The 16,936-nt window shown below is 43.4% G+C and overlaps 1 protein-coding gene and 1 pseudogene across 2 annotated transcripts in view; one reads left to right on the top strand and one right to left on the bottom strand.

The window, feature by feature from the left end:
• The window catches only part of MTOR (mechanistic target of rapamycin kinase), a 157,416-nt gene that overhangs the window by 94,461 nt on the left and 46,019 nt on the right, over nucleotides 1-16,936 (top strand). For both annotated transcript variants that reach the window (XM_003822083.6, XM_008975614.5), the window contains exons 29-30: nucleotides 1,296-1,371; nucleotides 11,521-11,660. In XM_003822083.6, coding sequence (XP_003822131.1) covers nucleotides 1,296-1,371; nucleotides 11,521-11,660 — 216 coding nt within the window. The remainder of the gene's footprint in view (nucleotides 1-1,295; nucleotides 1,372-11,520; nucleotides 11,661-16,936) is intronic.
• LOC112438379 (U6 spliceosomal RNA) lies at nucleotides 16,343-16,442 on the bottom strand (annotated as a pseudogene).

The following is a 16,936-nucleotide window of genomic DNA, read 5'->3' on the forward strand; positions in this document are numbered from 1 at the left end:
AGCCCCCATGGCTACTCTGTTTTCAAGGCCTCCTAGCAGCCTCTGATGAACCAACTGCAGGCACCAGGCCTCCCAGTGGCACTGCCCAGTTGTCCCAGTGTGGTAACAGTCCTCCAGCCTAAAGATGGCATCAGCAGAGCAGGGTGTCATTAGTGAAAAGCTTCTCTACAGTAGAGGCCAGTTCAAGAAACTCTAGATATGGTCCCTTGGCAGCCTTCTGCGAAGGGTGGAAGGGAACAGCCCCTGAAGAGGGTCTAGGGAGGCATCTGAATTTGAAGGGGGTGGGCTCTGTCAGAACAGTCAGCAGGGCTGCATTGCCACAGCTCCCAGGATTCTGTCATTGATGTGCATGCCCCAACCTTGGTGCCACCTGTGTCACTCACAGAGTCTGATGGTTTTGATTAATTTTGTTATTCCTACTACTGAAGGCAACTGATGAGAAGTTAAGACTTAGAAGTTCAGAGGAGCCAGGTGCTGTGGTGTGTACCTGTAATCCCAGCTACTCAGGAGGCTGAGGCAGGAGGATCACTTGAGCCAGGAGTCCGAGACCAGCCTGGACAACATAGCAAGACCGGTCTCAAAAAAAAAAAAGTTCAGAGGAGTCTCATATGATTGTGTACTACAACAGGGATAATTTTGTATCCAAAGTTTCTGGTGTTTCAGAAACAGACACATGTTGCCTGCCTGCCGGCATCTGAGAGGAAACCAGTCTATGCTCTTTTTTTTTTTTTTTTTTTTTTTTTGAGACAGTGTCTCACTCTGTCCCCCAGGCTGGAGTGCAGTGGCACGGTCTCGGCTCACTGCAAGCTCTGCCTCCCAGGTTCACGCCATTCTCCCGCCTCAGCCTCCTGAGTAGCTGGGACTACAGGTGCCTGCCACCACGCCCGGCTAATTTTTTTGTATTTTTAGTAGAGACAGGGTTTCACCTTGTTAGCCAGGATAGTCTTGATCTCCTGACCTCGTGATCCAACCGCCTCAGCCTCCCAAAGTGCTGGGATTACAGGCGTGAGCCACCACACCCAGCCTAGTCTGTGCTCTTAAAGGAAGGGCCACAGAGTGGCAAGATGAGTGTTCCCATTACTGACCCCCGGAATCATGGGAGGAGAGCACAAACCTCTTTCAGATGAAACGATTTAAACTGAGCTTTCTGGATGGTAATAGATAATTGATTCTCTTTCAGCATCTGCAAGACATTGTCCTCAAAGTGCTGGTGAACCATCTGCCCACAAATGACCCCCACATCTCCTACCCTCAGACCTGTTGAGTGTAACTACCTTTTCCCTTTGTTTTCTCAGCATTAATAATAAGCTACAGCAGCCGGAGGCAGCGGCCGGAGTGTTAGAATACGCCATGAAACACTTTGGAGAGCTGGTAAGCACCTCATTCTTTTTGGAAAAGCAGGAGGTAGAGACTTGGCTAGGGAGGTATTGGCCCTGACCTTCAGAAAGTTACTTTCCTTTTCTGTTTTTTCTCCAGTTCATAACAGTCTGATGCTGACTTACCAATCTTCAGGATGAAAGAGATAAACTATGTCTGTAGGGACTCTATTTCTTTCTTTTTTTTTTTAATTATACTTTAAGTTCTAGGGTACATGTGCACAACGTGCAGGTTTGTTACATATGTACACATGTGCCATGTTGGTGTGCTGCACCCATTAACTCGTCATTTACATTAGGAATATCTCCTAATGCTATCCCTCCCCGCTCCCCACACTCCACGACAGGTCCCGGTGTGTCATGTTCCCCATCCTGTGTCCAGGTGTTCTCATTGTTCAGTTCCCACCTATGAGTGAGAACATGCAGTGTTTGGTTTTCTGTCTTTGCGATAGTTCACTGAGAATGATGGTTTCCAGCTTCATCCATGTCCCTACAATGGACATGAACTCATCCTTTTTTATGGCTGCATAGTATTCCATGGTGTATATGTGCCACATTTTCTTAATCCAGTCTATCATTGATGGACATTTGGGTTGGTTCCAAGTCTTTGCTATTGTGAATAGTGCCGCAATAAACCTCATGTGTGCATGTGTCTTTATAGCAGCATGATTTATAATCCTTTGGGTATATATCCAGTAATGGTATGGCTGGGTCAAATGGTATTTCTAGTTCTAGATCCTTGAGGAGTCGCCACACTGTCTTCCACAATGGTTGAACTAGTTTACAGTCCCACCAACAGTGTAAAAGTGTTCCTGTTTCTCCACATCCTCTCCAGCACCTGTTGTTTCCTGACTTTTTAATGATCGCCATTCTAACTGGTGTGAGATGGTATCTCATTGTGGTTTTGATTTGCATTTCTCTGATGGCCAGTGATGAGCATTTTTTCATGTGTCTTTTGGCTGCATAAATGTCTTCTTTTGAGAAGTGTCTGTTCATCTCCTTTGCCCACTTTTTGATGGGATTGTTTGATTTTTTCTTGTAAATTTGTTTAAGTTCTTTGTAGATTCTGGATATTAGCCCTTTGTTAGATGGGTAGATTGCAGAAATTTTCTCCCATTCTGTAGGTTGCCTGTTCACTCTAATGGTAGTTTCTTTTGCTGTGCAGAAGCTCTTTAGTTTAATTAGATCCCATTTGTCAATTTTGGGTTTTGTTGCCATTGCTTTTGGTGTTTTAGATGTGAAGTCCTTGCCCGTGCCTATGTCCTGAATGGTATTGCCTAGGTTTTCTTCTAGGGTTTTTATCGTTTTAGGTCTAACGTTGTTAAGTCTTTAATCCATCTTGAATTGATTTTTGTACAAGGTGTAAGGAAGGGATCCAGTTTCAGATTTCTACATATGGCTAGCCAGTTTTCCCAGCACCATTTATTAAATAGGGAATCCTTTCCCCATTTCTTGTTTTTGTCAGGTTTGTCAAAGATCAGATGATTGTAGATGTGTGGTATTATTTCTGAGGGCTCTGTTCTGTTCCATTGGTTTATATCTCTGTTTTGGTACCAGTACCATGCTGTTTGGTTACTGTAGCCTTGTAGTATAATTTGAAGTCAGGTAGCGTGATGCCTCCAGCTTTGTTCTTTCGGCCTAGGATTGTCTTGGCGATGCGGGCTCTTTTTTGGTTCCATATGAACTTTAAAGTAGTTTTTTCCAATTCTGTGAAGAAAGTCATTGGTAGCTTGATGGGGATGGCATTGAATCTATAAATTACCTTGGGCAGTATGGCCATTTTCACGATATTGATTCTTCCTATCCATGAGCATGGAATGTTCTTCTATTTGTTTTTGTCCTCTTTTATTTCATTGAGCAGTGGTTTGTAGTTCTCCTTGAAGAGGTCCTTCACATCCCTTGTAAGTTGTATTCCTAGGTATTTTATTCTCTTTGAAGCAATTGTGAATGGGAGTTCACTCATGATTTGGCTCTCTGTTTGTCTGTTATTGGTGTATAAGAATGCTTGTGATTTTTGCACATTGATTTTGTATTCTGAGACTTTGCTGAAGTTGCTTATCAGCTTAAGGAGATTTTGGGCTGAGATGACGGGGTTTTCTAAATATACAATCATGTCATCTGCAAACAGGGACAATTTGACTTCCTCTTTTCCTAATTGAGTACCTTTTATTTCTTTCTCCTGCCTGATTGTCCTGGCCAGAACTTCCAACACTTTGTTGAATAGGAGTGGTGAGAGAGGGCATCCCTGTCTTGTGCTGGTTTTCAAAGGGAATGCTTCCAGTTTTTGCCCATTCAGTATGATATTGGCTGTGGGTTTGTCATAAATATCTCTTACTATTTTGAGATACGTCCCATCAATACCTAATTTATTGAGAGTTTTTAGCATGAAGGGCTGTTGAATTTTCTTGAAGGCCTTTTCTGCATCTGTTGAGGTAGTCATGGTTTTTGTCTTTGGTTCTGTTTATATGATGGATTACGTTTATTGATTTGCATATGTTGAACCAGCCTTGCATCCCAGGGATGAAGCCAACTTGATCATGGTGGATAAGCTTTTTGATGTGCTGCTGGATTCAGTTTGCCAGTATTTTATTGAGGATTTTTGCATCAATGTTCATCAGGGATATTGGTCTAAAATTCTCTTGTTTTGTTGTGTCTCTGCCAGGCTTTGGTATCAGGATGATGCTGGCCTCATAAAATGAGTTAGGGAAGAGTCCCTCTTTTTCTATTTATTGGAATAGTTTCAGAGGGAAGGAATGGTACCAGCTCCTCTTTGTACCACTGGTAGAATTCGGCTGTGAACCTGTCTAGTCCTGGACTTTTTTTGTTTGGTAGGCTATTAATTATTGCCTCAATTTCAGAGCCAGTTATTGGTCTATTCAGGCATTCAACTTCCTACTGGTTTAGTCTTGGGAGGGTGTATGTGTCCAGGAATTTATCCATTTCTTCTAGATTTTCTAGTTTATTTGTGTTGAGGTGTTTATAGTATTCTCTGATGGTAGTTTGTATTTCTGTGGGATCGGTGGTGATATCCCCTTTATCATTTTTTATGCGCCTATTTGATATTTGATTCTTCTCTCTCTCTCTCTCTCTTTTTTTTTTTTTTTTTTTTGAGACAGAGTCTTACTCTGTCGCCCAGGCTGGAGTGCAGTGGCATGATCTTGGCTCACTACAAGCTCCGCCTCCCGGGTTCATGCAATTCTCCTGCCTCAGCCTCCTGAGTAGCTGGGACTACAGGCGCCCGCCACCAAGCCTGGCTAATTTTTTATAGAGATGGGGTTTCACCGTGTTAGCCAGGATGGTCTTGATCTCCTGACCTCGTGATCCGCCCGCCTCGGCCTCCCAAAGTGCTGGGATTACAGGCATGAGCCACCGCGCCTAGCCTCTCTTTTCTTCTTTATTAGTCTTGCTAGTGGTCTATCAATTTTGTTGATCTTTTTCAAAAAACCAGCTCCTGGATTCATTGATTTTTTGAAGGGTTTTTTGTGTCTCTGTCTCCTTCAGTTCTGCTCTGATCTTAGTTATTTCTTGCCTTCTGCTAGCTTTTGAATGTGTTTGCTCTTGCTTCTCTAGTTCTTTTAATTGTGATGTTAGGGTGTCAATTTTAGATCTTTCCTGCTTTCTCTTGTGGGCATTTAGTGCTATAAATTTCCCTCCACACCCTGCTTTAAATGTATCCCATAGATTCTGGTATGTTGTGTCTATGTTCTCATTGGTTTCAAAGAACATCTTTATTTCTGCCTTCATTTCATTATGTACCCAGTAGTCATTCAGGAGCAGGTTGTTCAGTTTCCATGTAGTTGAGCGGTTTTGAATGAGTTTCTTAATCCTGAGTTCTAGTTTGATTGCACTGTGGTCTGAGTGACAGTTTGTTATAATTTCTGTTCTTTTACATTTGCTGAGGAGTGCTTTACTTCCAACTCTGTGGTCAATTTTGGAATAAGTGCGATGTGGTGCTGAGAAGAATGTATATTCTGTTGATTTGGGGTGGAGAGTTCTGTAGATGTGTATTAGGTCCACTTGGCGCAGAGCTGAGTTCAATTCCTGGATATCCTTGTTAACTTTCTGTCTTGATCTGTCTAATGTTGACAGTGGGGTGTTAAAGTCTCCCATTATTACTGTTTGGGAGTCTAAGTCTCTTTGTAGGTCTCTAAGGACTTGCTTTATGAATCTGGGTGCTCCTGTACTGGGCGCATATATATTTAGGATAGTTAGCTCTTCTTGTTGAATTGATCCCTTTATCATTATATAGTTGCCTTCTTTGTCTCTTTTGATCTTTGTTGGTTTAAAGTCTGTTTTATCAGAGACTAGGATTGCAACCCCTGCTTTTTTTTGTTTTCCATTTGCTTGGTAGATCTTCCTCCATCCCTTTATTTTGAGCCTATGTGTGTATCTGCACGTGAGATGGGTCTCCTGAATACTGCACACTGATGGGTCTTGACTCTTTATCCAATTTGCCAGTCTGTGTCTTTTAATTGGAGCATTTAGCCCATTTACATTTAAAGTTAATATTGTTATGTGTGAATTTGATCCTGTCATTATGATGTTAGCTGGTTATTTTGCTCGTTAGTTGATGCAGTTTCTTCCTAGCGTTGATGGTCTTTACAATTTGGCATGTTTTTGGAGTGGCTGGTACCGGTTGTTCCTTTCCATGTTTAGTGCTTCCTTCAGGAGCTCTTGTAAGGCAGGCCTGGTGGTGACAAAATCTCTCAGCATTTGCTTGTCTGTAAAGTATTTTATTCCTCCTTCACTTATGAAGCTTAGTTTGGCTGGATATGAAATTCTGGGTTGAAAATTCTTTTCTTTAAGAATGTTGAATATTGGCCCCCACTCTCTTCTGGCTTGTGGAGTTTCTGCCGAGAGATCCGCTGTTAGTCTGATGGGCTTCCCTTTGTGGGTAACCCAACCTTTCTCTCTGGCTGCCCTTAACATTTTTTCCTTCATTTCAACTTTGGTGAATCTGACAATTATGTGCCTTGGAGTTGCTCTTCTTGAGACGTATCTTTGTGGCATTCTCTGTATTTCCTGAATTTGAATGTTGGCCTGCCTTGCTAGGTTGGGGAAGTTCTCCTGGATAATATCCTGAAGAGTGTTTTCCAACTTGGTTCTATTTCACTCCCCGTCACTTTCAGGTACACCAGTCAGACGTAGATTTGGTCTTTTCACATAGTCCCATATTTCTTGGAGGCTTTGTTTGTTTCTTTTTATTTTTTCTCTAAACTTCTCTTCTCGCTTCATTTCATTCATTTGATCTTCAGTCACTGATACCCTTTCTTCCAGTTGATCAAATCGGCTACTGAAGCTTGTGCATGCATCACGTAGTTCTCGTGCCATGCTTTTCATCTCCATCAGGTCATTTAATGTCTTCTCTACACCGGTTATTCTAGTTAGCCATTCGTCTCATCTTTTTTCAAGGTTTTTAGCTTCTTTGCGATGGGTTTGAACATCCTCCTTTAGCTTGGAAAAGTTTGATCATCTGAAGCCTTCTTCTTTCAACTCATCAAAGTTGTTCTCTGTCCAGCTTTGTTCCGTTGCTGGCAAAGAGCTGCGTTCCTTTGGAGGGGAAGAGGCGCTCTTATTTTTAGAGTGTTCAGCTTTTCTGCTCTGGTTTCTCCCCATCTTTGTGGTTTTATCTGCCTTTGGTCTTTGATGATGGTGATGTCCAGATGGGGTTTTAGTGTGGATGTCCTTTCTGTTTGTTAGTTTTACTTCTAACAGTCAGGACCCTCAGCTGCAGTTTTGTTGGAGTTTGCTGGAGGTCCACTCCAGACCCCGTTTGCCTGGGTATCACCAGTGGAGGCTGCAGAACAGCGAATATTGCAGAGCAGCCAATGTTGCTGCCTGATCGTTCCTCTGGAAGCTTCGTCTCAGAGGGGCACCCGGCCGTGTGAGGTGTCAGTCGGCCCCTACTGGGAGGTGCCTCCCAGTTAGGCTACTCGGGGGTCAGAGACCCGCCTGAGGAGGCAGTCTGTCGGCTCTCAGATCTCAAACTCTGTTCTGGGAGAACCACTATTGTCTTCAAAGGTGTCAGACGGGGACATTTAAGTCTGCAGCAGTTTCTGCTGCCTTTTGTTCAGCTATGCCCTGCCCCTAGAGGTGGAGTCTACAGAGGCAGGCAGGCCTCCTTGAGCTGTGGTGGGCTCCACCCAGATCTAGCTTCCCGGCCACTTTGTTTACCTACTCAAGCCTCAGCAATGGTGGGCACCCCTCCCCCAGCCTCGTTGCCTACTTGCAGTTTGATCTCAGACTGCTGTGCTAGCAATGAGCGAGGCTCCGTGGGCGTGGGACCCTCTGAGCCAGGCACGGGTTATAATCTCCTGGTGTGCCATTTGCTAAGACTGTTGGAAAAGCGCAGTTTTAGGGTGGGAGTGACCCGATTTTCCAGGTGCCATCTGTCACAACTTCCCTTGGCTAGGAAAGGGAATTCCCTGACCCCTTGTGCTTCCGGAGTGAGGTGATGCCTCACCCTGCTTTGGCTTACGTTCCATGGGCTGCACCCACTGTCCTGCACCCACTGTCCGACAAGCCCCAGTGAGATGAACCCAGTACCTCAGGTGGAAATGCAGAAATCACCTGTCTTCTGTTTTGCTCACACTGGGAGCTGTAGACTGGAGCTGTTCCTATTCGGCCATCTTGGAACCTCCGGGACTCTATTTCAACTGAGATAAATCATGAGGGTAGATTCGAATATGCAATAAGCACTGATTTTATCAAACTCTTAGCATGTGCCTGGCCCTTTGCTAAGTGTTTATATACTTCATGTAATTTGGTCCTCAAAACAATGCTATGAAGTGGTTACTGCTGTTATCACATTTTACAGATGAGGAGACTGTGGTCCCAGCAGGTTAAGAACTGGTCTGAGCTGACAGAGTGAATAAATGGCAAAACCAGGACTTGAACCAGGGCAGTCTGACATTAGAGCCAAGGCATTTTCCCCTGATCTGAGTTATCTTTGTGGGAGCTTGCATTGTGTCTAGGCCACAGTTAATCCTCATTAGATACTTAGGAAGACACCATGGCCAGTTCTTTAGAAAATATATGCTATACAGCCGGGCGCAGTGGCTCATGCCTACAATCCCAGCACTTTGGGAGGCCGAGATGGGCAGATCACCTGAGATCAGGAGTTCAAGACCAGCCTGACCAACATGGAGAAACCCCATCTCTACTAAAAATACAAAATTAGCCTGGCATGGTGGTGCATACCTGTAATCACAGCTATTCGGGAGGCTGAAACAGGAGAATTGCTTGAACCTGGGAGGCAGAGGTTGCAGTGAGCTGAGATTGTTCCATTGCACTCCAGCCTGAGCAACAAGAGCGAAACTCCGCCTCAAAATTAAATAAATAAATAAATAAATAAATGCTATAATTGATATCTGACATTGAGGCATTTTTGTGTTCGTTATTGCTTACATAGCTACTTCCCTACTGCCATCTTTGGCCTACCAATATTTAAAATGTTTCTGTTATTCTTTGTGGTCTTGGCAGGGCATTTTGATAACTTCTAAAATATATAAAGCATCAACTTAATCAACTTAGTATTGAATTCCCGGAAGGTCAAGAAGCTCTAGGTCCATATATTTGATGAGGAACCTTTTATTAGTCATGTAGGTTGCTTACTGTGGTTTGCCTTGATCAGGAGCCCAGGATGTTAAAGTGAGAAAAATTGGGAATATTTAACAGGCTTTTGTTTGATCATCTAGCATTTTGCCTCACAGAAGGGCTAGTAAATTAGAATGAAACGTTTAAGGGAATCTTTTGCCATCTTTAGCACATATTATCTCTTTTTTTTTTTTTTTTGAGACGGAGTTTTGCTCTTGTTGCCCAGGCTGGAGTGCAATGGCACGATCTTGGTTCACTGCAACCTCTGTCTCCTGGGTTCAAGCGATTCTCCTGCCTCAGCCTCCCAAGAAGCTGGGATTACAGGCATGCACCACCACGCTCAGCTAATTTTGTGTTTTTATTAGAGACAGGGTTTCTCCATGTTGATCAGGCTAGTCTCAAACTCCCAACTTCAGGTGATCCTCCCACCTCGGCCTCCCAAAGTGCTGGGATTACAGGCGTGAGTCACCATGCCCGGCCTTAGCACATATTATCTGTAACTAGACTAAGACAGCATTTCTCCAGATGATGGCAAAGTGAAAGAACTGTATCTCATCCATCCTTGCCACAATCCTTGTTTGCAGAGAGAAGAAAGTAGGGCGAGAGGGCACTTCATGTACTCCACCTAGATCAAGATGTTCTCTCCTTTGATATCCTTAGAGCTTAGATCCCAGAAAGTGCTGATTGAGACAAGGACTCCGCAGACATCTGGTATTCAGGTGATCTGCCAGCAGATGGTTTATACCCCATACTCAGAATGCCAGCCTTCAATGAAACTTTCTCCATCTTCAGGTTCCAAAGGTGGCCATTAGCTCCAGGATTATTGCTAAACCCATGGTGGATTTTCTGTTATATTTAGGTAGCTGAATCATATTAAGCTTGACAATGGTTTGCTTTTTCTTGGCAGAGCCTGTGCTTTCTCAGCAAAATTTATGTAACAGCAATCTCATTAGAATTTTGTGTGATTCATTGCTTAAACCTTATAGTTTCTGCAATCTATTGCAATTCAAAATATCCTGCCCTCTAACTGACCCACTCCATATGCTGCCCCCTCTCCCCTCTGCTTGTTCATGCTGAGTGTATGCCACACATTAGTCACCAGCTCTTTTTTTTTTCTTTTCCACCCAGTATAGAAATTTGAAATGAGAAATCTACCAGTGCTTTTAAATTTTACAGTTTTTGTAGTCACTCTTTTCTAAGTTTCCTATTTTGTATTTAGGCATAATAGATATTATTTTGGACAGGCTTGAAAAATGAAGTTGAGTTAGTTTGCCTTACATGGAGCCAGATACGCTCATTTTGACAAACTCCACTGATGTTGGGCAAAGACTTTATGGCAGCAGAATTAGTCTAGGGGCAGCAGAGGGCACCGGCTCTGCCAGAAAGAACCAGACCAGGGGAAGTAGGTACAAGGGAACAATCTCCAGCATAAATGACCTCTTTTCAGAGGTTCAAGAAGAAAAGACTATTTTAGACAGCTTAGCAGAGTAGTTGTTAGTCTACATACTGCACAAACATCAGTTTTATTTAGAAAGGGGAAGAGGGTAATGGGAGAAACTAGTGTGGGCCCTGCATTATATCATACAAATTTCACTGCAGAATCATATTGTTGTTAAAGAAATCCCTAGAGAGCCACTACCCTTGCCTGTGCAAAAATAGTCATTTATTGAGCTGATGATGAAGTAGCCCAGGAGAGAAACTGAGATGGAGGGCAGACAGAAAGCTTAGAAAACAGTCTCCTGATCATTTGGAGAGTCATAGTCTGTAACTTTCAGACTGTAGCACCTCCTACTCACGTGGACAACACCCTCTTTCAGCGTGGCACACCATCTGCTAGGGTAATGCAATCCCTCCTTTGGCCCCTGACGCTGGTAAACCTGCCAAGCACTGAGCAGGAGGGAACATTGGATGGGAGACTCTAGAAGAATAGGGGAAAGACTTTCCAAAAAATTTTAAGTGGTGGTGTTATATTTTAAATTATTATTTCCTGAAAGTTTAAAAATGTGTTAAGAAGTGCAGAGAATCAAGAGGTTTTAAAAAGTGAGTTGTTTTCCTCCAGCAAACATGCAGATGAGGCCTGGTCTTTCTGGCCCCATCAGGAAAGCAGCTGCCATCCCTGTCAAGTAGCCCAGTGTCAGCACTCCAGCAGATCGGAGCGATGGCACCTTTGCAACAGCTCTGGTGCTCTGGTCGACGTTTTCTTCTATCCCTAAATGATTTCCCTTGTCCTCATGTCCGCACATCCTGGTGTGTTCTGATGACCCATGTGTCTGGGAAGGAAATAATGGGGGAGGAGTATGGCCTGACGTCTGCTCTCAGATAATCCCAGGATCATTCCATCCATGTGCCAAGGAACCAGTATTTCCACCTTCCGCAAGCAGCACTCCTCCAGATTGTCTGAAGTTGTTTTTAATCCAAGCCCAGACGTAACTGTGATAGGTGAAGTGTCATGCGTACAGCAGCACATTAGGAAAGAGAATATGTGGATTAAACAATGTGATCCCTTCTTCTGTGTACCTCACAGCAGTCTTTCTTTCCCATGTAACAGGAGATCCAGGCTACCTGGTATGAGAAACTGCACGAGTGGGAGGATGCCCTTGTGGCCTATGACAAGAAAATGGACACCAACAAGGACGACCCAGAGCTGATGCTGGGCCGCATGCGCTGCCTCGAGGCCTTGGGGGAATGGTGAGCTTCCTAGAATGATGGCATGTGTGGCTGCAAGAGACTTCATCTCTTTGATCTTTGGATTTGAAAGGAAGGCTTCCCCCACACGGAGTTCTCACTTCAGACTCATTTTGTTCCACTTGATACTTCTCAGGAATCATCTTTCACTTTTGGTGTTTTTCTCTCTCCATTCTATCTCAGCTGCTAAGTAGGAAGGCCTTCACTTAACCTTTATAATGCTCTAGGACAGGACAGCCTTGGGGGTGCTCCTGGGATCTACTTCTCCTGTCTACTCTCCTGATCTTTACTGACCCAGTGAAGAGCTCATATTCTTACTTGGCAACCTTGATTTTTAAAATTAGCTCTTGCAGATGTTTTTAGGAAAGAAGAACAGTGACTGCCCTCTTCAGGTGCTTCACCTATATCGGATGCTTACTGTGTGTCCAGCACTATGCCAGGCTCCAAGGAAACAAAATACACAAGAAAACAGGCCTTTCCCGTGAGGTTGATGAGACAGCCACGTAAACAGAGGGTTATTATAGCCTGAGAGGATGTTGATAATGTATGAGCCACGCTACCTTGAAAGCCCAAAGGAGGAAGCAGGGTGATTTTGCAGTACTTCCTGGAGGAAGGACTGAGAGTTAGGAGATAGGTAAAGGAGAAGGTAGGGGGGAAACAGGTACTCCAGGTGCAAGCAACAGTAATGCGTAACTGAGAACATTTGGCTAGGTTTTGGTTTGGAGAGTTGCTTGGGAATGTTGAAGGGAAAAAATGGCCTCCATTCTGTTTCCAACAACAAGTGCAACTTTTAAAAAATAGTTAAAATAAAATGCTATGCTATCATTGTTAAACTGTTTAATTGCAGTTTTAAATGACTAAAACAGGCCGGGCACAGTGGCTCACACCTGTAATCCCAACCCTTTGGGAGGCCAAGGCAGGCAGATCATTTGAAGTCAGGAGTTTGAGACCAGCCTGGCCAACATGGCGAAACCTCATCTCCACTAAAAATAAAAAATTAGTTGGACGTGGTGATGCAGGCCTATGATCCCAGCTACTCGGGAGGCTGAGGCAGGAGGATCACTTGAACCTGGGAGGCGGAGGTTGCAGTGAGCTGAGATTGCACCACTGCACTCCAGCCTGAGTGACAGAGCGAGACTCTATCTCAAAAAAATAAATAAAAATAAATAAAAAATAAATGACTAAAACAAAGTTCCATGCTACCTCCCGACTAGTGGATTATCCCTACTTTCTCTGGAACATGATACTGAGGGTCCACTGTTCCTTCATTCAGCCAGTAACTATCACGTGTGTATTCATTGCTAGTGTCTGTGCCAGGCCCTAGGGACACAGCCGTGAGCAAGACAGTCACAGCCCCTGCCTTCCCAGAGCTTACAGGACAGACAACCAGGCTGTCGTAATACATTGTGATACCATCAACAAAGAAGCCCAGGGGGCTGTGAGTAATAGGAAGCACCCTAATCAGCCTTGGAAGATACCGGGAGGAAACGATATCTAACTTGGACCTGTACAATGAGGAGCACAGTATGGGGGATTTTAGTGGGCCTTTTTGTTCAGATTCTTCTCTGTGACCCCCTGTCTTCAGAAATAAGGATGTACCTTTCCTCCAGGTATAGGGAAGGCATCTCTCACATGAGGGCCTTATGACCTCCTTCAGGGGAAGGTCAAAATATTTTTCCTAGATGTTATGACCTGCTTCAGGGCATAAGGGCAGGGGAGAGTCAGAGTAATTTTTTTTTTGCTGCCATTTTCTTAAAATATTCAGTATGCCAAGGTGTGCTATATTTCAGGGTAGTATATCCTGACCCCCATCACAGGGATGTACATTGACGGTAATGTGCTGTTTTTACCATTTTGCACTCTGCTGTTTTCACTTAGCAAGTCTAGGCCACTGTTCCATATCAGCACCTGTAGAGCTACTGCCTCATTTTTTTAATAGCTGCATGATATTTCATCATATCAATAAATCTAGTCTATTTAATATAGGCAAATTTTTATTTGTTTAGACATTTCCTGCCTTGGAAAGTTTAAGAATATTGGACAAAATCAAAGCAAGTCTTCTAAAAGAATGATCTTTCACTACATGTAGTCTTTCTGTACTACCTTAGCCTCCCTTGTAGCTGAGACTACAGGCACACACCACCACAGTGGGGTAATTTTTTTTATTTTTTGTAGAGACGGAGTCTCACAGTGCAGTCTAGGCTGGTTTTGAACTCCTGGGGTTCAAGCGATCCTCCCTCTTTGGCCTTCCAAAGTGCTAGGATTACAGGTGTGAGCCACTGTGCACAGCCTTCTTTTTTTTTTTTAAGAGGCAGGACTTTAATCTGTCTCTCAGTGGAGTACAGTGGTGTGATCACAGCTCTCTGTGGTCTTGAACTCCTGGACTCAAGCAATCCTCCCACCTCAGCCTCCTGAATAGAAGGAACTACAGAAATGCACCACCATGCCTGGCTCATTTTTTAAAATTATTTTTTGTAGGGATAGGGTCTCATTATGTTGCCAAGTTTGGCTGTTATTTCTTAATATAAAGTTATTACTACATCCCCAAGATAGAAGATGTTATAATGTTTTGCATGAAAATTTAATGTTAGTGAACTTAGCCTTAGGCATTGGATCATATATATATATATAGAGAGAGAGATAATATTCTAAAATTATTTGAAAGTGGCTTGTCTGATTTAACCATCATTAGGAAGATTTTTATTTATTTTTATTTTTTTATTTATAGGAAGTGTTATTTATTTTTATAAATTAACATTAAAAGGCTGAGTGTGGTGGCTCACACCTGTAATCCCAAAACTTTGGGAGGCTGAGGCAGGCGGATTGCTTGAGCCCAGAAGTTTGACACTAGCCTGGGCAACAACAACAACAACAACAAAAATTCCATATTCATTTACCTCAATAAATTTAGGAAGCATGTCTTTTCAAATCCGCTTTATTTATTTATATAACTAAAGCTGTTGTTGTTGTTGTTGTTTTTCTCAGTCCAACAAGTATCTAAAGCTGTATTGTCCAATATGGTAGCCTCTAGCCACATGTGGCTTTTTTTTTTTTTTTTTTTTTGAGACGGAGTCTCACTCTGTCACCCAGGCTGGAGTGCAGTGCTGTGATTTCGGCTCACTGCTACCTTCACCTCCCAGGGTCAAGTGATTTTCCTGCCCCAGCCTCCCGAGTAGCTGGGATTACAGGCATGCACCACCACTCCCGGCTGATTTTTGTATTTTTAATGGAGATGGGGTTTCGCCATGTTGGCCAGGCTGGTCTTGAACTCCCAACCTCAAGAAATCCACCTGCCTCAGCCTCTCAAAGGTCTGGGATTACGGGTGTGAGCCACTGCATCCGGCCTTATGGCTATTTTTAAATTAAATAAAATGTGAAATTCAGTTCCTCAGTCATACCACATTTTAGGTGTTCAGTAGCCACATGTGGCCAGTGGCTGCTGTATTGGACAGTGCACATAGAGAACTTTTCCATCATCACAGAAAGCTCTATTGGACAACACTGATCTAAGGCAAAAGAAAAGTATGTTAATAAGAATTATTCACATTATTTCAAAAACAATTTTTCTAGTTTCATATCAGCTGTCATACAATCATATCTTGTTATGAGAAAGGTAAAACGAGATGGAAGTGTTCTTAAAATTCAACTCTAATCAATTCCTAAAATACTGCAATGTTTCACTGTTGCCATTGGATTTACATATAAATATCACAGCCTGGCATTCAAAGTCTTTCCTATTATGGCACCAGCCCGCTTCTTCAGCACATTTCTCTGTGAACCCTTCTCTCATAATCTGAGCTCTGGCCAAATTATTCACTCTTCTCCAAGTCCTACATTCATTCGTTCCGTTCTTTGAATTGCCCTCTTCTTCTGCCCCTTTTTCTACTTTTGAAATCCTCTCCACTGTTTCTTCCCTCTTGAAACCTCTCCTGGCCCCTTCCCCTTCCACTCCTCTCCTTTCACATTAAAGATGACCACTTTTCCTAGCTGGGTTAGTAGGAGCAGATTGGATACATTGGAAGAGACTTGAGATGTGGTTTCCTCCAATTCCTTTGTGTTATAGTTGAAGAAACTGAGGCTCACAGAAGTTGAGATAACCGAGCTGAGTGATATCGATCTCCTGATGTTGCCGTTCTCAGTCCCAAATACCTCTGACCTCTTGGGTTCTTTCCCGTTTTATAGTTACCCATAAAGCGTAAGTGGCTAGTAATGCTGACCAAAGGATTTAAGAATGTGGGAGACTAAAAGAGGTTTTAAAACGAGTCGAAAGAAGCAGAATATTTTTCCTGATCATATGCAGGTTTCTGATACGGTTTATTCAGTCAATTCTGTTTAGAGTGCAATTTCTAAATTTCTTTTGTGTGCGTATATCCTGAATATGCCTGAGGCAGATGTTCATCAGAGGTGACATGAAGAATGATCTGGAGTTAACAGTGAGCTGAGACCCTTCCCATTTCCCCATTCTTATCTGCCTCCAGGAGGCTGTGAGAGCTAGGCAACCCGCACCCCCTGCCCTGCCCAGCCCTATGGTGCAGGCAGCCACGCCTGCAGCCAAAGTGAACTAAAGTGAACCCCCTTCTCAAACTGTTCCCCACACAGCCTCTAGGTATTGAGAACAGATTCCTCTGGAGTGAGATCATAGGCCCTCAACCCTAAGAGGAGCCATGGAGCCATTCCAAATGAAAGAATACTTCCTAAGCTTTTTATTTGTTTTAAATCTTCAGGGACCATGCTATCTTTTCTGTATCGTTCCAATTTTAGTATATGTGCTGCCAAAGCAAGCACTTTCTGCGTTTTTTGCCAGAACGCTAGGTGAGAAAATCAAAGTCTCAGAGGGTGCACCTTTTACCCAGTCCTCCCTATGTGTAGTGAAAGGTATCAGAAAAACGTATCCTAGTTGTTGCCCCATAAACAATCTCATGTTTTTTATTTATTTGGTTTTGCCCCTCACCCAACCGCCCTTGAGAGGTAGGACTAGGTATATTCTGCATTATTTTTTGTAACAAATGTTTGTGGAAGAGCAATGCTCTTGTTTGTGTACTGACCAAGCTCTGACAGCTGTTCCCACACAGCTGCATGGTGAAGGCCGTGCGAAGTTCACTGCTAGGGCTTGCCCTTCTGAGTTGCTGTTCCTACATTGCTCCCTGCTTTGTCTCTTGGGGTAACAGTTTGTGGGATTTCAGCACTGAACTTGCTTCCTGCTCTAGATGAAAAGAAAAACTACATCCTTGGTCCTGTGGCACAGAATCAGCTGATCCTGAAAAAATAATAGAGGGAGG

The sequence above is a fragment of the Pan paniscus genome, chromosome 1, assembly GCF_029289425.2.
Source record: "Pan paniscus chromosome 1, NHGRI_mPanPan1-v2.0_pri, whole genome shotgun sequence".
In the NCBI taxonomy this organism is placed as follows: domain Eukaryota; kingdom Metazoa; phylum Chordata; class Mammalia; order Primates; family Hominidae; genus Pan; species Pan paniscus.